This window comes from Apteryx rowi, unplaced genomic scaffold, assembly GCF_003343035.1.
Source record: "Apteryx rowi isolate R43461 unplaced genomic scaffold, aptRow1 scaffold_48, whole genome shotgun sequence".
Lineage (NCBI taxonomy): Eukaryota > Metazoa > Chordata > Aves > Apterygiformes > Apterygidae > Apteryx > Apteryx rowi.
The window spans coordinates 1,406,018-1,427,006 of NW_020450738.1; the positions used below are offsets into that span (position 1 = coordinate 1,406,018).

Consider the following 20,989-nt stretch of genomic DNA (forward strand, 5'->3'; position numbering starts at 1 on the left):
TGCATTCTTATTTGTCACAATCAAGCAATTTTTTGAGTTTTTGCTCATGCTTCTTCCTCCCTGGATGCACTGGCAAAATCCAGGAAATGGCTGGCCATTCTGAAATTGAAATAGATTCAAAGATTATACAAACAGCCCAACTCATACAGAAAGCAAACAGCTTTCTCATCTGCTAAATATTCCACTACCAGAGAAGGCAACTTGGTTCTGTGACTAAAGCACTAGTCTGAAAATCAGGCTTTGTTCCATCTCTGGTCTGCTCTGTGATCTAAAATAGGTTATTTCAATGGCCTGTTTGTCTCAGGTTTTCTTCCTTAGGGAGATAACAAAAATCAAGCCTCCCTTGCAACATGTTTAGTTTTAAGGGTGAAAAGTACCATGTAAGCATATTATTACAATAATCTGATGAACTAGGTATGGTCACATGATTAAAAATGTCAATAAAGGTTCATGTCATACATAATACATACATTCTTGTCACACATAATAGTCAGATGTACAAGCAGTTTATATCCAAGGACTCAACAAAAGAAAGGGTTAAAGGAAAGAATATTGGGTGGGTCTTCTCCACATAAACTCAGAGGGCATTAGGTGACTAATAAATGCTTTTTTCCATACAGCAAATATCACAGAGTATCATAAATACATTTTAACACATATAACATATTTTAAAATAAGTATCATTTGTAATTTCTGTGCAGTTTGCCTTAAAAACTTCTTTTTATAACCAGGCACCTAGAAAAGTTATTTTTCTAATGTAATTATAGATTAGATTCAAATAAAATATTAAGTAAGTAATTTTAAGTCATTTATCTCATAGAAAACATATTTTACTAGTGAATGAAAAATAAAAGATATGTCCATTCCTACTGGTGAGAAATAAGTCAAGAAACAGTATTCCCTTTGAAACAGTAAAACCTGTCTGGAATCAATGAAAACACAGTAACTTGCTAGGAAAATAGTAACGCTTCTTTCAAAGCTTAGTGGCGACTGAAATGGAATATATTTGTATGAATTTCCTTACATACATCTCACAACACCAGAGAAGCTGAATTATTTATTTCACAAGAACTCATACATATAAGCATGATTTTAGAAAGTTCAGACACAATAGATTCTGATAGAAGTTTGTATATTTTTGTAACACTTACTTACTTACTTTCACCCAACTGAATACAAGAAAATTATTCAAATTACAAAATAGCTTACTAGAATGATGATTTTAACAAGTTTTTTCTAAAATCCACTTTGTAAAATTAACAATAAACCCTCTCAAAATTTTAACCCGGAATACTGATTTTTAAAAGGATTATCTGTGGAATTAAAAATAAAACAAGACTATTTTCATAAAATACAAAATGTTTGAAAAAAATTAAAATACTCAATGTTTCTAAAATATTATGGAGTTGATAAATTGTCATAAATTTAACACAAGTTCCTGCTAATTAAAAAAAAGTGGTTCTCAAAATAAATCAACAATCCCCTAGTGCACATATAAAGAGAAAAGATCAAAAGCAGTAACTGGTATCTTTCCTTCCAGTGTTAATTAGTAATTAAAAATCTTAGCTTCATTAGTACCTATTCTGAAATAATTTGATATTTTTTCATGGGGGAAGTGGATGTTACACAAACCCTGCAACAGAAATCATGAAAATTAACCAGCTTTGAAACTGTTTGCTTTCATCACAGTTTAAAAAATATATATATATACAGAACTTCATTACTTCCTTTTGAATAAGCATCTTCCTGGAAGACCTCAGCTTTCATTTGGTCTGAGTCGCATGACATGCACATGCAGTAGTTGCATGTATTGCATTATTCTACTGGCCAAGTGGCATCTTTTCGCTACCATGGTTCACGTATGTCTGATGATTTTAAGTAGAAATATAAATATGTGAATCAGTTCTTTGGTAAAGTACAGAAGTTGACAGCTCATACTATTTGGATTGACTGCAAGTTCCGAAGAAAAATTAACTTTCTGTGATTTGTAGGGGTGGGGGAAAAACTTGTCATTGTTTCAAAACCGAGTAGATTAAATGAATGTCCCTTTATGGATTTCAAGTGTCTTCCATTTGTAATTTACTTGATGTCTTCAGTATTGATTCCATTTTCACTTGCATTATTACAGCTGAATATTTCCTGCATACAAGGTAATCATCAGTATAGCAGCAAACCCTGTTAGTAAACCAGCATTCTGAATAAGGAAGAATGTGAGATCCATCTTTCTTCCTGTCACTTTCTCTCTCAGCATATCATTCATCTCCGGGAACTAGAAAAAAAGTAATATTTTTAGGTAAGTATTGCCATCTCGTGGTAGCATGTATAACTTAAGGCATTAAGAACTGAAGCATATTGCTGCTTTGGACTGAAGTATAGAATTAATGGAGGGTAAAGGCAGTCACAGGACTAGGTCACCCTAGTTTCCCTGAAAAACCACTTTACCAACAATAGAAAACTGAAATGGTGTTCTATTCTCCTCTGTTGCGATCTTGCCTGGTTGACTCTCATACAAATTTCCCCTTTTTTACTTCAGGAATCTCCCAGGGTCCAACTCTTGCTAACAGCAGTTGCCCTTGTATTGCTAAATATTGTGTTGTTTCCTTCACCAATGTGGACAGAGAAATCCTCTTTCAGGAAATGGAAAATTAGGATTCTTCTGCTTTATCAATAAACAAAGTGAAGCTGAAAACGAGGACAGCTCCTCAGAAATAGGAAACCTTTTACAAATGGAAGGTCTGGTTGACTGATTAGTTAGTAATAAAGCAAGGAAGAAAGAACAAGGCTGCCATGAAACTAACGGTAACGTATATCCCATCTTCATTCAGCAATATGCACTTAAAGGGCCACATAGTAGCCATGAATGACTGATCTACTTTTAACTGCTGAAGCAAAGATATTCTTCAGAGAGACAATGGAGGTGGTGACAGATGAACGCTGGTGATAAAGTCCCCATTAACATAGGGTGATCCAGGGCATGTTTGCTGCAGATAAAGGTTTAAAACTGCAGTTGACATTGACAAACATACTCAGATAGACTTTAAACTATCTTGCTGGTGTGCTGAGAGTAATATTACCAGAACACAACAGAGACTGTAAATTTCAGTGTTAGTTTAGAGACCTTTAGGCTGCATGACTCAGAAGCTGTATCTTTCTTTGATCTCACAAGGCAAAAACAACTATCGAAGGCAATGAAATTCTCAAAGAACAGACTAGGTTTAGTGCGGAAGTGGCCAAACCTTCTCAGAAGTCATTCCAGAACGCTGTAATTCTCTGCGCAAGAGGCAAGGACAACAACAAACCAGATCAACTTCATGCCATACGACAAGGGTCATTTATGCTCACACACCTCAGCATATTACATTCTCACACGCCCACAGCCTTACCATGCAGCATTCTTACTGACAGAGGCTGGACTGGGCCGGTGCTCAAATTGGAGGAGAGAAGAAAAGCAGAAATGACATTCTTGTTAATCCTACCTGCTTCTGGACAGGCAGTCCAGAAGTGTGTGAAAATCGTAAGAGAAAGTGGAAAATCAGATCTCTGTACAGAGCACTTGCATACCCTATTTCAGATTTTCAGGGGGGAGAAATTTTCAGATAGGTAAGTGATACAATCCAAAACCTAAAAAAAGAGAGGCAGAGACAGAGATACAGAAAGAGAGTACAGACAACAGATATGAAGAAAAGAATGTTATCTATTTTAATGGATTTAATAATAACAATTTTAAGTTGAGCCATTCAAAATTTATGCCATGAGTTTTACACATCATTGCTGAGTGTACTATTCATAATACAAGAGTGCAACTAAATGAAAAGCATTAGCAATAAGGTACTGCAAACTTGTAAAGGAAACTATTTGTGTGTGTTCATTTAACTCTAACAAGATTACTTATGAATTACTGATGATTACTTCTATATTATCATCCAAACTATAATAGGAATTATTATATTAGTTATTTTATAATAGTATACAGTACTTCATGTAGAACCAAACTGGGGCCTCAAATCTTTTCAAATACAGGTCTCACTCTTGTAGTGCTACACTCAAGTAGATTCTCGTGTGGCAAATATGAATACTTTTAAAGAAACATCTGCTCTTGCAATACTTTAATTAAAGATAATAAATACCTCTTCCATTTGGAAATAAAGCATCATCATAAGAGGGACTTATGTAATATTGGTGCCTTCCTGTGAATCCAGATTTTTATATCCTAACATCTAAATCTGATCTGGATCTTAGACTCTCTTTGACTTATCTCTTCTAATAACCCTTAAAAAAACGAATTTTAGATGGACTGTTTTGAACAGAGATCAGCACAAGCTTTTCAGTCTGAACCAAGAAGCTGGGGCTGGCACTGTTCAGTTTAATCCAGAACAGAATTTAAATCAAATTTTTCACCTAAACAACCCCCAAGTTATCAATACTGTTTACACAGTACATTATATTCAACATAGAAATAAAAATTTAGTTTTATTTTGTTTACTATATTCTTTTTGCTTTTCTTTTAAAATGGTTTAAAGTGGTTTAAATAAAGAATCAGATATTTCATTTAAAAATAATAACATGAAATGCTTTGGCATTTCACTTCAAAATGCTGAAACAAACTATTTAAACGCATTCACAGAAAGGCTTTTTAATGTAGCCAGCCCAAATTCACAAAGAGCTTGTCTCCCTTCAAAACTCACTAATACGACCAGCCCAAGTCATGAAATCAAAGGTTTTCATTAAGGTTATAACTGATGATTTAGCATCTAATAATAATAAGTAGAGGACTCTGGCAGGAGAGGAACAAAGTACTAAATTCCACTGGAGAGACTGCTAGTGCAGCCTTTGTTTTCTTGCAGAAAAATAAATAACTGCAAATAAAATTGTTTCTCACCATATCTGCCAGAGAGATGTACAGGAACATTCCACCAGCTACGGCAAAGATGATGTTAGGAGCAAAGTTGTTGCCTACTAATATACCAAAAGCCAGCCCAATGTAACAGGAGCATGCAGACAGAAAGTTGAAAAACAGAGCCTGCCGAGTACTCATTCCTGCATTAAGCAAGATGACAAAATCCCCTAAAAAAAGAAAAAACAGCACATGATACTGTGATTATTTTTTGATTTCAAAGAACGTCTGAAGGAAAACATGTGATTTGTATACAAGTTATAACCCACAACTACTTTTCATCATTCAAATAAATGAAGAGCATTTCCCTTCAATGCTAAGGTAACTGAAATATTCTAAACAAGCAGATGATACACAAGGATGCTAAGAGCATAGGAACACAAAACTATCCATAATGGGTAAAAAAAAATAAAAAATAAAAAATAAATCAAATGAAGACAACAGTACATGCCTAGAAAGGCATGTATGAACAGGGTAATTAATACCTCTCTAATACATACTTCCAGCTTCCATTCACCTGTACTTAGAAACTTCCTGTGCTAGATGTGTATTTTGGTGTTCAGTAATTTTTTGATGAATATTTTTTCCATTAATTTGTATACACATCCTTTCAAATTTATGCCAACTTTTGGCAACCACAAACTCCTGCAGCAGCTATTTCCACAGTTAACATGCTGAATGAAGTTCCTTACCCAGTTCATGTGGAAACTCTTCACATAAGATGGCTATGGAGGTACTAAGTCCTTGAAACAGAGACAAAGTGAAAGAGGCACCAATAGCCAAACCATCTATGAAATTATGTACGGCATCACTCAGTGTTATCATCCAAGCAATTGTTCCAATCTTTGACAGGGGGCGCCCATTGAGACATTTACACAAGCTGCCTTGGCTTTCTTCTTCCTGAAGAAATAACATCACAGACAATTACTTAAAACATTAAACTACTAGAAAGAAGCCAATGAATCACACTCTGGCTTTAAACGAACACAGCATAAATAATAAAGCACTATTACTTACAGAGACCAAAATCCTTGATCCAAGAAGCAAAAGGTACAGGTAACAGCAGCAAATATATTTTGTTTCAAGTTAACATGTAGTGCCCAATTCCCCTTCAGCTGACGCAGAAAGCAATTCCAACCACAGGTGGTCTGAACATCTCTCTGGACACGTGTCTCAGATTACAGAGCGTGCCAAGAATTGATATGGCTCCCTATAGCCTCCTCAGCCACCTCTATTAAGCCTGTACAGTGGGAAGGGTCTGGATCACAGCGACTGACAGCACCTATATTTCCCACCTAAAGCAGATCTCAACCAATTAACTACTGCCAGTACCTCCTGCTCTCAGATGCACACATAGACACCCCAGTGACAGCCACCCACATATGATTCTAGACACACACCCAGGTAAACCATAAATTTTATTTCTAATTCTGGGCAATGCTAGCCAAGTCCTGCCATTCAAATCATATTCTACAAAGCGTATGTTTAATAGAAACCACAGTAGGTAATTCTGACTGTGTTAGCTGAAGGCTCAAGAGCATAAAAGCAACAGGCTATTAGAAAACTTTAATGCACATGCACGCCAGGCCTCTCAATAATTCCTCCCAGAAATGGAAATAATTTATACCTTTGGTGCCATGAAGTAATGAAAAACTTCAAGCAGATAAAAGGAAATGTCATTTTAGTTGGGAGCACAAACTAATCTCCTTTAAAAAATTCCTGATGATCCATTCTGATCATTTCTTTAATTTCCGTATACACATGTATATTGCAGTTACATTACATTTGTAAGCATTATAGCATTTGCAAAAAATGGCTTTGCATATAAGGCATTAACTAGTGCTTAAAACTGGAAAATATAAGCAGTAAAATATATCTGTGTGACTGCATATATACACATTTAAACACCTCTCCCTCTCTTGTAGTGAAGCCCTACATGCCAATGGATACACAAATTCCTTTGATTATGAAAGGATCGTAGAAAGATATTATTCCAATAAATTTTCCTTAATTATTAAAAAAAGAATATTTCACATTTAGTTTTGCCATGTCAAATGTAAATGCTACCTGGCAATTAAAGTTTATGAGCTTAGCAAATGGAAATATATAATAAATGATTACAAAATCTTTAACAACACAGCAATAAGGTCTGTCTCATACTTTGCTCACCAAGCTCTTATCTGACATACTATATTCATGTATGTTGGAGCTGCCTTGGGACAGGACAAAAGTTCAGGTCAGGGATTTCTGAGTCAAACATCTATCATAGTACCTGGAACTAGTAGCTAATAAAACCTTGGTGGATCAGTTCCACCACCACCATAAAGCACAGTTATAGCTTCTATTGAAAATAAAAAATACTGAAATTATACTTTTATAAAGCAAAATAGCATCCAAAAATTGGGAGTTTCCCTGCTGATTCAGATACATAGGTTTTACACTTGTACTACACGTTCAACTTCAGTGTTTGGAGGGTTCGCTCTCACAACCCATCTAACATACAGGCAACGCCAGTCTTTTTAGGGGAAGATGAGTAATTTATACTAATTCTGTTAGAGATGGGAAAACTTCTGAATAATCAATCTCTCCCTTACTCCACAGAGGCAACTTGAGTTTTACTTCAAGAAAGAAATATTATAAAGCAAGGCATGGAAAATGTATTTATTAGGTAACCGAATGAAAAAAGAAACATGATTATGATAAAACCCAAACACAATTAGCCAAGCTCTTCCATCTATTTCTCCAGCTTCTCGAGCTGAAGTTCTGTTCCCTGGTAACCCTCCTTCAAGCTGCCTAAGAACCGATGAAAGTATCATTTCCTAGATAGTCCCAATTTCTGCCAAAAGCACATCATCTTTCATGGGCATGTTTCAAGCTTTACTAAGGAAAGTGAGTTTGAGGCAATGCACAGATTTTCATTTTGAATAATTCATATGATTTTCTACTAAGGAAGAACCTTGTTCTTTTTAGAAACAATAGAAAAAGAAAAAAAAACCAACCATGGCAACTATTTTTTGATAAAGCAACAGCATTAAACTCATTAAACCCGTATTTTGAAAAGGCATACTAGCAAGCTCTGTTACACATAAAAAAGATAGGTGGTAGTGTTTTTGTGCTTTAAAAACTTTGTTACCAAAAAAAAAAAAAAAGAAAATCTCCCATCAAATGCCAAGCATCTCTGTGAAAGAAATGGTTTTATGAGAAGACTTTATTAGGCTGAAAATTCCTAAAATAGCAATGAAAACAGTGTACAAGTAATACAAATGTGCAGAAATATCACTTGCACATATGTATTCATGTTTGTGCCCATCGATGCACATTTTTTGTTCAGGAACCCTGTGCATGTCTACAGTTTTGCGAGGTCTGTAGGGGCATAAATCAATTTATCCACAGAGGTAAATAAAGGACCCATTTTCTTGTACCAGTTACACAAGGGGGAAGTGCAATGAAAGTCCAAAGCACTGGATATGTATGACAAAGAAGAATTTGACCTCAAGTGCTTTTTTGGTGAAATAAATGATTTATAAATAATAAGCATGCTGAACCTTCTATGCCTGTATGAAGAAAACAAATATTGAGTAAGAAGATGCTATTAAGAATTAGCTGTTGAATGGATCATGAATGGGACCGACTCCAGAAACTATCTGAGGTCCGGGGGTTTTGGGTTGCTTTGTCTGGAGAATTTTTTTAAAGTAATGATCATTGCAACTAATTTAGGAAAACAGTATTGATTTACTTCTAAAAATTACCTCTTTAATCCAATCTTTCAAAATGCAGAGACAATTGTAGCTTTAAAATTAGGAATACGATTCTGAGAGGGTTCTGTAAGCTACTTGCTATCTGCAATTTACTGTGTAGCTTTGAAGTATAATAATTCTTGCTCGTAATCTATTTTAGATAATATTTTGACTTTTTGTAAATTATACAAAGTTCAAGGACATTGCTCATCCAGGTTTACATTATGAACTTTACTATAGATTCCACAGAAGTAGATGAATGACTCTAATACATATTCTTAATGTCAAGATAAGGCAGAATACTGATAAATTTACCTTACAAATATATAAGATTCCAAAGCCAAAATGAACAATGTTTATCTCTGCTGGACTGTTCCCACTTTGTCATGGTATTTTAGCGGTGGTCATAGCAGAGATGCCAGCTATGGAGCTCTAGAATACACAGCTTGTCTATTAGGTCCAACTTTTATTAAGTGCAGTTCTGTATTATTTGTATCTCTACATTTTATTGTAAGCCAAAGATATCCTCGGTATTTTTGCTCTTCTGAACACAGTTTTTTTTCTTTAAAAACAATGGCCCCTCCTTTTTTCCCAAACTTACGAAGGACAGATACAGAGACTATACTATTTTATCCAATGATATCTCATCAGGTTACTATTGCTATATCCAATACATCTGTGGGTCTCTCAGCCATGGACCAGGACCCCAGTCTGTTAAAAGCTTTGCAGAAAAGAAAAAGTTAATATTCTGCAGATCAGTGGAAGATGCAGCAGTGGTCAGAATGGAGCACCACCTTCCCGTCTGTAACATCTTCCTTCAGACAGGCAAAAGATCAAGCACTGAAATACAAGTTTTGTTTAAAAAATAGCGTCCTTTGGATATGCCCACAGGACCTAGTAGGAACTGTATTTATGCCCTGTAGGCAGTGCCAAAGGCCACTGTAAAATTTTACTAAGCAACTCTAACTTGGTGTGCTTGGGGATACAGACGTTTTCAGCCATTTGTCTCTGAAACAACTTTTCTTCGAGGTTACTGTTTTCAAACCATATAATCTTAAGGTATGGTAGATATGAATTTTAGGTCAACACAAAAGAGGTTGCTAAGGTTGCAATTCCTGCTGCAAGTGAAATTTAAAAGTATGCAACTAATTAAACATCTACATTCACTCTGATGATCAGTCTGCTCAAGCATTAAAAGAGAAAAGATGGCTGGATCCCCACAGACGAAAACAAATACCATACTTTGGCACAGTCAGACTCCTAGCTCTCTCTTTAAAGTCTACATGATTAATTCTCCTGGCTGCACTCTGTTAACCCTCTCTAACAAGCTTTAGATGGCAAAGATGCATTGAAAATCTACTACCTGTATGTCAGCCTATGCCAAATGGATGCCTCATCAATATCAAATGCCTCTAAAGCTTAATGCATAAGCTACCTTTGAGACACTGAACTTAGCAGCTGTGACCTGTATGCATACATGAAGGTGAAACATTAACTCCAGCAAGCAGATTCACCATGGCCAACACAGAGAAATGTAAACTAAATTTCCCTGTAGCAATCCAGTAACCCTCATTCCATAGGGGAGTTGTTTCAGACGAAGCCTAGTCCTGGTGGCTCCACATAGGAGTAAAATAAACAAACAGATAAATAGTATAAGGCTATTAAATAAATTCATGTCTTTCCTTGTCTGAGACGCTGTCTTAAATTCTGGTAAAGCTTTCTTTCCTAAAAAGACAGAGTAAGAGAGGTCCAGGTGACAATGGTGAAAATGACTGCAGGTGTGACATTTTAATTTAAAAAAAAGAAAAGAAAAAAAGAAAAAGAAAACACTGGAATCCAGTTCATTTACAGAGGTGGCAAACATACAAGATAATGAATGGTACCAGGAAGATAAAATTTCAAAACTGACAGAAGAAAAGGCAGTTCTGCACAACCCAGTGGATATAGTGGTCACTGTTTCAAGAGACTGTTGAGGCCAGGAACATAATAGTTTATACAGGTCCAGACCCTGAGATGAGAAGCACAACAGTCCGCCCTCTGGACACAATTCCACGGTTGCCTCTAACAGAAATCCCAGCTTTGTCCAAGATATCCAGCATTGTGCTGTCTCCAAAGGGATATGGGCAGGGCGATTACCGGCCTCTTCTAGAAAGGCTGCCCACATGTTCTCTAGGGCTTCTGCATTGGGATAGATGAAGTAGCTGTAATTGGTAACTGGGGTCCTGTGGGAGCTCTTCGACAGGGTACGCTAAACCTGTCAGCTGGACCTAGAGATTTTCTGTGAGGCAGGGAGCTAAGGGGCCTTGGTTTTCCCCTTTTCTCTCTCCTCTACATTCTCCCCTGCCAAGCTAATGCCAGCCAGCACACCACAGGTTTCTACTTCCCACAAGGTAGTCTTGGGGAGAACTGGGCAGACTTCCCTACATACTGGTGCTGCAGCAACTTCTAACTGCCCCAACACCCCCTAGTCATCCTAGCCCTTCCCAGCTCCCTGATGACTCTGATGGCTATGCTGGCCCCTTTCAATCTGCCAGGAGGAGGAAAAGTAATGATGACTTTTCACTGCTACCTCCCATACCAACAGCAGACTGTCTGCCACGCCACCGTGGTTTATTCTTCAGCCATCTTCTCTGCAGTCAGCCTTGGCTCTGAAGTGAACTTGAACCTGTTACTTTCAGGAGATTTGCAGATGAACACATTCTCTTCCTGGCTTTGGAGAAATTGAAAGAAATAAAGAACGGAAGGCAAGAATTTTCAAAAGAACAATAAGCAGCGGAGGAGAACCTTCATGAAATTTTAAGCACTTAAAGCCAAGAGGTTGATAAAAAAGAAGACTGTATGTGAAAGGAAATGGAAAAGTACTCTGCAAATGATCTTGGGGTGATCTGCAATAATTTTGGATCACGAACACTGCAAGTAGTTGTTAGAAATAAGTACTATATAGCTACATTTGATGATTATAATGTTTATGGTATGATTTTGTTATGTGTATGTTACTTGTAAGGCTTAGCTTCATAGCAGATGGCTACAAAAAGGTAAGGCAATGGGTCCAGGTAAAACTTCTTCTTGTCAGAAAAATAATACCTATGTCACTGGAGATGACTCTCTCCACACACAGTGGAATGTAGGTTTTTTTTTTAAACCTACAAAATACAATTACTTTTCAGGACATTTTTAAATTTTGGTGGTACTACAGACAGAAGAACAATATGGAACACAGTTTTCTCGTCATCTTTCATTACAGTAGGCTAGTTTTGAGGAACCCAGGGCTTAAAGGCAGTCTTGCTATTGCATGCTAGCTCAGCCATGGTAATGGCCCACTGCAAAAACAAAAAGTTACATTTATTTGAAAAGACTTGCTTGTAGCCTATACCAAATCTATTAAACTAATTTCAGAAAACACTCCCATCAGCAGTTACCATGCCTCAGCTGACTTTCGTTAACTCATTAAACCATGGCAACTTGATGGTGCATTTGAGGCTTTATGCTGAGCTCTGCTGTCATTCTGTATGAACAATACTTTTACCCATCACAAAATTAGTCTTTAAAAAAATATTTCCCTATATTTTCAGTACAGCATACTTTTTTAAGGTTCATAAGATATGCATTTTTAACACTTAATATGTTTTCAATGTAACAAGACAATTTTGCCCCAAATTAGACCAACCTACACCTCAGATACAGAAGTAACTTCCTTTAGGCGATGAGACCTGCTTTCCATTTGTTTTGGAGAACCTAAGGTCAGCATCCTGTACAGAGATTCCCTTATATTGCAAAGCTGGGATTGTAAATGGAAACATTCCAGTTCAGAGAGCAGATAGAAAAGTTATTTTATATTTTAAGATAACCACTTTTACGCTGCACTATTTGCTAGCAAATTCAAACGAAAAAAATAGCTGCCATTTCTAACATTAATTGTGTTGTTGAAGCTCATCATCCTAAGAAAAAATATGCATGTAAGAGGATGTTCACAGCTCCCTACAGTTAAGAAAACAGTAAGAATCAATAGGGTCATATGCAACTCCACCGGCACGCTTCCAGAGAACAGCAAGGTAGGAGTACCACCAAAAGTTCTGCCGTGAAACTCTGATTTATACAGCTGGGATCCAGAAAGTTACCTAAGTTTTTATTAAGCTCATACCATAGCTCATTCTATCCACAAGCTGCCACTGTGGTACCAGCAGAACCACTGTTGATCAGAACTGACCTCAAAATTTTAGGAACTCTCATAATATTATTTCCCTTTTAGTGCCCATACAATTTTAATTACTAAACATGTCTTTAAAATGCCCAGTATCCCACAGTATCTGCCATGCTGCATGACAGTTCTGAAAATAAAATTTTGGTACTTTAAACTGTGTGCATCAATTGCTTTGCGAGCCTGCAATGGTCAATGCAGAACTGACAGATTCTCTCCCACAGATTCTCTCCCAGTTGCTCTTGGGGCCTTCCTCCTGCTTCCTCCACTGCTTCTCACTGAACCCCCCCCCACCCCAAACAACCTACTGAGTGAAGAGCATGGGTGGTAGAACAGAAAGCTCTACTTTGAAAAGTCTACCTTTGCCATCAGACAGCTGTTTTTATGCGATTTTCTCTTTTTTAAATAAGAGGCAGTACTGTTCTTCTCTGTACAGGGAGAAGAGAGTTGAGAAGCATATCAACTGTCTCCTTCCATTTTCTTTTCAGGCAGAAGGAGGTCATATACATAGTATGAAAACAAGCAAATACAGAGAATAAATTTAGAAGAAAAGAACACTTAAAACCAGGAGGAACAGTTCCTGTCTCAGCATATTACCTCCATGAATCCCAGTGTATCCAAATATACTGGACTAGCACAAGCAGTACTCACAGTGTACTGTACAACAGTTACTGTATCAGTTTCCATCATTAATTGTTGTTTCAGAAGAACCAGGTTCCCAGACTTATGGTTTCATGTTGACAGGAACACAGTATGAATCATGCAACATCTAGAATGTGCTATCATTCTTTAAACAAAACAAAAATATCAAATCATAATTAACTAAATTAACTGATTAGATATTTACCTATGTCCTACCCATCCTGACACTGATATACACTAGCTCTTTTTGGTGGCTACCAACTGAATGCATCATTCAGCTTTTGCCCAAAACCCCCATTTTTTCATAAGGCTCAAGTGAATTACAAGCTAAGGGTTCACAAAAACCTGGCAAAAGTAATAGAAGTTGACATTAAGTCCCCCCCTGGACATACTTAAGTAATTATCAGGAATAAAATAAATAAGAAGAAACAGACACAATTTTCATACCTGTGCTGAGACCACACTAATGCTGTCAAAACCAAGATTTCCATTGCTCTCTATGACAGCTGAATTTGCATAACACGTCACCCCATTGCTGGATGCTGGGGGTTTGGGTGGACTAGTCTTATCCTGAGGATGATTCTGTTCACCATTTTCAAAGTCATTGTGGCCAGTCTAAGTGAAAAATAGATAAGTAGGCAGCTAATTAAACAAAAGCAAGATAACAAGCATAAGAAAATACAGATAAAAAAAAAAAGCAGGTGGCATCGTAGTCATACTGCTGTGCTTTCTACACTTTGTAAATGTTTAAATAAGCAGTCCATGGAGACTGAAATCCAAACTTATGTAACTCCCTAACTTATCTCTAACTTTTCTTAACTTATCTCTTACTTTTAGTTAATCAGAATATATGTGTGGATTTTTCATTCTTACACCTGAATGTCTGACCACGAGTGATCCAAACAACATTTGCTAGTTATTCATAATGTAATATGATTGTCAAATGGAGCTCATTTGCCTCTTTGTCAACTGTCCCAAAAAATAAAGGGAAACAAATCCATTACTTTCTTTTTTTCTCTTCTTTTCGGTGTAGTTGTTACAAACAAGGGAAAATTGATCTTCGTAATCTTCAATATCAGCAAATGCTTGGGGGACCCTAAGTGAGGAAGGGGAGGAACAGAGGACAGTTTTCTTGACAAGACAGGAGCAGAGAGGACCAGAAACAAAGTCTGAAGTCCTTCTCTGAGACAAATCAGTCTCACTCATGTGAGCGCACTGAAAACAAGTACTCTGACACATGGGTAGAAAGCCAAGCCTGATGCAATATGGGCAACTGCAGTGTCACTAAAGCAGATCTGAGTACCAGAGCATGGGGGAAACATAGAGGTAAATGTGAGATTGAAGCCTTGCCAGCACAGCCCAATTACACTTTACAGATTGAATATGAAGGTGTGTATGTCACACTGATTTCTCCTGCCTAAGGGGGAGCTCCAGAGGCAGAACTCCATTCTTTCCAGCTCTTACACATTTCCACTTTTTCCTGACAGGTTTAGCTAGTAGGATGAAGACTTGGCCCTTGAGAGCAGCTAGATCATATGCCAGCAACAGGAGACCACACTCACAACGTCTGGATTCTATTCCCAGCTCTGCTTGTAACTGCCTGAAAAAAGTGAAACTCTCCATATTGATTTTAAACAGATACTTCAGAACACTTCTGAAAGGCTGAAATCCTCAGACAAAACAAAAAAGAAAAATCCCTATATTTTATTAAGCTATCAATATTTCAGAAAATATAATAGCTACTTTAACATGAGGCTCATACAGTTAGTAACACCCTTTGTTACCTGATTATAGATCTTCAATATCACCTTAAGAATCCTTTCCACAAAGAAGAGAATATAGAATCCACCAAACACTGCAACTGCTTTCTCAATGTAGTTATCTACTTTGGGGTCAAACCCAAATGCCTACCAGTGAAGATAAAAGCAATGGAGGTTAGTCAATAATCTTAGTACCTTTCCAAAAAACAAACAAACAACCCCCCACTCCTCTAAAATACAGACTGTTTCCCTACCACCCATGAGTTTCAATGAGCCTGAAATTATCAAAGATTCTGACCCTCTTAGATTTTTTTAATTTGGATTCAATGTCAACCATGTTTTAATATAGTAAATTTTACATGCAGAATCTATCAATTAATTGCAAAACAAGGAGGTCTAACCTATAGCCCATTGAAGTCCACTAGAATCTTACCCAATGCATTTCTCTCCTTGCCTCCATCTAGAGGCAGAATAGCCCTCAGCCCTTCTCATGTTACAACTACATATGGTTCTTGACAGCTCTGCTCACCCAATCAGAAGGAAAGTGAGGGTGGCCAGCTGCACTGAAGGCTAACTGCAACTCTTTGGTGATTACAACCACACTGAGAGCACCACTGCAGCATGCCTCTAAAATTAATACACTTTAGAAATTAGTATGGAAAACAAATAATGATTCCCCTTGCTTACCTCTGGAATGAGCTGGAAAATGGCATTAGAAAAGAGAGTACCAATGGCCAAGCCCACAAAGTAGGTTAAAATCTTGGGGAAATACGACTTCTTTAAGAGGGGAGTTAAAATCAATCCCAGAAGCGATGCCAGGTTAATCAGAGTCACAGCCAGGAACCCAAAACCCCAAACTGTGGATGAACAAGCAGAAACAAACATTTTAGTAAAATCCCTACTTCACGCTGCTTGTGATTTTTCTAACAGTTCATGGAACTGTGAAAAAAAGAATGGCTCCCCATCTGAAATTAGACTTTACAAATAGAAAAATCTTAAAATACACAGATATTTAAGATAAATATCCACTGACAGAAGGAAAATGAAATGCTAGAAATGTTGTCTGGGACTACCATGTTAAAAACTGAAGCCGTGCTAGTATATAACTGGGACAGCCTAAAAGCTGCTAGTATAAATCAGCTCTTTCTAAAGTCAGTGAAGAGTTTAAACCAAAGCTTAGACCAACAGTCAACGTATCTATAGCATAGATTCACGATGCAAATTCTTACTAGTTCCAGGTTTAGATCCAACTATCATTTACCACTACGGAACTCCAACAAAGAATGCCTGCTGTCTTGGCTGTACTACACCCAACAATTCTTCCTGATAAAGACAACTCCTACAAATCATCACGAGGTGATAACTTTCTGTTCCTAACTCCCCTCCTCCTCCAGTTGTTCAAGTATGTCTGCTTGCTGCAAACACTGCCTATCACTGCTTATCTAACAGGTGGGATGGCAGATAGCTGATATTACAGGTTAATATGATAGAGAGAGGAAAGTATATATGAAAGAGGTGCTAGGTTCAAAAAGATGCAAAAGTTATTTAGGAACAAAATGAGGAAAATCTTTTCTAAGAATTGGCAAATGCATCAGGGTTGACCATAGCTTAGCTCCTTGCATTATAAGGATAGCCTCAGATTTTCAGAGTTCAGACACCACGACTTGTACAAAACCATGCGTGAGTATTCTTGAGTATGGATTATAGTGTATGAGGGTTTTTTTGCTGTTCATAAGCATCGGAAAGTTTTGCCTCTATGCATGCCAACTTTTTTCCCCCAGTAACATCTCAAGCCCTTGTGAGTATACAGAAAATCCTGAAAGGTTGCACTGAAGAGATCTACAACACTGCCTAAAGCAATGCCACAGAATTATCTACATAAACAGTGGGTCTGTCTATAAAATCATCCACAAATAATCAAAGCCAACATGATGTTGGGCACATGAGAACAGTTTGGTGTAATCCAGAAAGCTGTATCAATAAAATGGTCTCATTATAAGCTTTACAATATGTATATAGAGAAATTACTAGAAATTCCTCTCTGCATAGCAGAAATAGATACAAACAGATCAGATCATGGTCTACAGCCCAATTTTCCTGCATCATAATGCAGCAAACACACCAGACCAAATTCCCGACCTGCAGCCAGGATGAATACACTTTGTTTGCACAGTGTCACAGTTTTTCTATGTAAAGGATTTTACAGGATGTCAAGAACAGAAAGCATTAGAAACATTTAAAACAGGTGCAAAAGGTAAGTCAATGCCAATTAAAATGTTCACTTGTCTTTTTTGAGAGAGCAGGAGAGAGCAAGAAAATTGCACAGGACTAGTTATGGCTAGATTCACTAAACTATATAGGAGCTTCATTTCCTGTATATTTATTTCCCACTTATTAAAATAAATGGCAATTAAGCTTGTAAATATCTTTGTGAAAAGATATTTGTGAGAGGTCTGTGATAATCAAATGGGGTCCCAGTGCCATCATGAACCACAAATGGTGGTTTGCACAATTAGGGAATACTACAAAAGCAAGAATCTCTTTCTGCTTAGCATGCAGTCAACACCTACCATTATTTTGTGCACAACACACATTTTAAACTGAGTTAAAAAAATATAAAACCCATTTACCACATGTGAAGTAATTTGGGAAAGTACACTAAATACTTAAGCAGACACAGGAAATTAGAACAAATTTCAAAAATTGCAATAAAAAAACAAGCTAGTACTAACTACTTTTTACAACAAAAGACAAACAGGATAAATTCATAAATGTATATGTACTATTTTAGAAGATGAAAATGGTTAGGAGAACAGAATTTAAAAGCAAATATAAAAAAAGAAGACATTATTGCCAAATTCTGAGAGTACTTATTACCCCAGTAGATGCTTTACTAATGAATCAACATTCAGGCTGGTACTCTTTGTTCAGAATAAAAAACTTACCAGGACACTTAACTTGAAATATGTATTATAAAGCATACAATTACCATCATTGATATGCTTAATGCTATGGTAGATATCTCAATGTACTAAAGGACTTGTGTTTGCAACTGGGGACATATTCTAATCCACTGTATGTTGCACTCTTTCTTCACGAAAAATTTAAAAGCAAAAGCCTTTCTCCTTCCTGTTTTACCAGACATTGCAGGGAAAGGCAGATGGGGTTTTATTTTTAAAATTCTAGCTCAGATCTGGATGGCCCAAACCCCTTGGGATTTTTATATATTGATATTTTATTTCCATTTTACTCACCCCAAATGGGTAAATAATGATGAACAATTAAAATAAGTGATCAAATAACAGCAGACAAAAAAGAAAGAATAAATTAAATATTATCTATCCAAGGCATTCCACAAATCCTGCAGTAAGCCTAATTTAAAGCTAATGAAATTTTTAAAGAAATAAAAATCTCAGATTTTTTTAATATATTCTCCAGGAAGGTACTCTTGGGCCTTGTGACATGCTTTTCTTTGAGTTCACAGGGACCTGAAGTATAATTGGAAAGAAAAAGAAAAAAACGTTATCCCATAATTACACAATTACAGGAAGTGGTACTTCAAGAAAAACACCATAAGCTGCAAAAACTATGAGATAATCAATGGTACCAAAGTTACTGTATTAGGCACTGTATTTCACAGTCATGTATGCACCACTCTCTTAAAAGTGGTTTTATTTAGTCAGACTTCTTCCAGACTAAACTCTTCCTGAGTCCACACAGCCCAGCTAGTTGGCTAGTCTGACTTCATGTATCAGAGTGGAGCATTCTGCTTAGGACACACAAGTCTCTTCCCCAATGACTGGTGGTGGCACAGACAGCTTTGGCCAATGACCATTATTCTTTCTGTCCCTAGAAAAGCGGCCCCAACAAAGAGACTTCCAAGATGCCCACAGCCATGAGAAATCCAAAACACAAAACAGCAGGAAAGCAATTACGATATTCTTCTCCAAACATCATTGCTCAGCACTGTTCCATAAAAAGGGGAACCACTGCTCTGGGCCTTCCTGAGGCAGGTTCCTCATGAGCCTAATCCTGAGATGAAGAGGAATTTGGGGTGTGAAAACATTTCTGTTTGCCTTGGACAGAAGGAATACCACCGGGCCTTACTGGCTATTTAATGCAGCTCTATACCCCACACCTTCCAGAGGAGCAAGAAAGCGAAGGGCATGAGCATGTCCCTAAGGTCAGCTAGGTTAGGTATTAGATATACAAACACCAAGGAAAATGGATGTGTTGTATGCTGCCTTTTAACTTTTACTCTGTTTTCGCAACACATTTTTTTTTATTGCAAGTAGCTGCTCCGTAAAGCCTATTGTACTGATTTGTTCTGTATGTCTTGTCTATTCATATTTTGGAGGTCAAGATATTCTTAAGCGTGTAGGAGTCCCTGGGCACAAAATTCACATAAGCACAGCTGGAAACATGCAGAGAGGATTTTGCATCACAGGGCCAGTAATTGAAAGCAGCTGGTCTCAGTGCTGCCAAAATACCGATTTGTTTTGTGAAGGGGTGAGGAAGGATCAGTAGAGGGATGCCTCTGCATTAGTGGACCTTTCTGTGGATCTCCCTTCAAACTAGGTACCACTATGTATCATAGACTCATGAGTTCATGGTTTAAAACACCCTAACTAGGGCCTCACAGATTTCCTGCACTGCACCAAGGGAGGGGCAGGGAGAAGGCTGCCTGGCTTATCTGGCTGCTGGACATTGCTCCTGAGCTGGCAGGATAAAAGAAAAATAGGAGGGATGGTCTAAATAGCTTAAGAGGTCAACTATGGGTCAAGCTTTCCATGAACAACCTACTTAGTCACCACCAAGAAAATTAAAAAAAAAAAAGGAAAGACAGATCTTACACTTCTGTGCAGAGGTTATGGTCTTCTTGACCATATGTGCCCTCACATTTTGTAAGAAGTCTAAAACAATCACAGTAAATTGATGCCGTGGATTCAGTGATTAATCAAATATAATTGTAATTATTTACAGGCATATCTAGGTTTTAGGAAGCATCTATAGTTCTTAATAAATACTACCACATTATATTAATCATAATATTATTAATACTAATATTTCACAAGTTATGAAAAAACACTGTTGTACCTCTGCTAATAAATACTACCACCAGCCTGATACAGGATCCCATTCATACACAACTTCTTTTGATATCAGAAGAAATGTTGGGCATTAAGAGTGCAAAGGATCAGAGGAAGGGTTTTAAAACAAATTTCTAAACTAATTCTGCATATTGCTTGCTTCTTCCATTCCAATTTTAAAATCAAGTAATGTCCTAGAGCAACTCAGCAAAGTGAGCTTTTTCCTAAAAAAGGTTTGAGAATTTGTAGGTACCAAGGCAGAAAAGAGTAAGGTATACAGAGTACGCACTACTGTTTATAGTTTGATACAGTAAGAAAAACAAAAATAAAAAAACAGAGTAAAAGTCACTGAAGGTACAGAAAGCAACAGTGGTACATAGTGATTTTAGAGATCCAGGCCACAACTGTTAGAATTAAAAAGAAATAAATCCCTGTAGTGGAAAGAGAAAACTAAAATCTATCTAAATCTTACTAAAAGGTCCAGAGACAACTTTTTAATCCTTTTGCCGATAAAATTTTCAAATGCCCAGTATTCTGTGTTCATAATTATTTTTTTAAATGAGGGTGAGCCATAGTGTCTGAAGGGCCAGAATTGAATTTATATGTTCAATCCACATGTTTTTACGTACAAAGGAAAGGAGGGATCCAAACAAGGCCAATTAGATGGG

General features: G+C 37.0%; 1 protein-coding gene across 4 annotated transcripts in view; it reads right to left on the reverse strand.

Moving 5' to 3' along the window:
• Positions 1-1,031: 1,031 nt before the first annotated feature.
• Positions 1,032-20,989, reverse strand: part of SLC39A8 (solute carrier family 39 member 8) — a 29,459-nt gene continuing 9,501 nt past the window's right edge. For 2 of the 4 annotated variants that reach the window (XM_026078431.1, XM_026078429.1), the window contains 6 exons: positions 15,919-16,088; positions 15,256-15,378; positions 13,919-14,086; positions 5,587-5,794; positions 4,880-5,064; positions 1,032-2,269 (listed from right to left, as the gene is read on the reverse strand). In XM_026078431.1, the coding sequence (XP_025934216.1) occupies positions 2,123-2,269; positions 4,880-5,064; positions 5,587-5,794; positions 13,919-14,086; positions 15,256-15,378; positions 15,919-16,088 (1,001 nt within the window). In that variant the 3' untranslated portion in view covers positions 1,032-2,122. Of the gene's footprint in view, positions 2,270-3,476; positions 3,622-4,879; positions 5,065-5,586; positions 5,795-13,918; positions 14,087-15,255; positions 15,379-15,918; positions 16,089-20,989 lie in introns of all 4 variants that reach the window. The other 2 variants (XR_003255591.1, XM_026078430.1) reach the window with 2 other exon arrangements.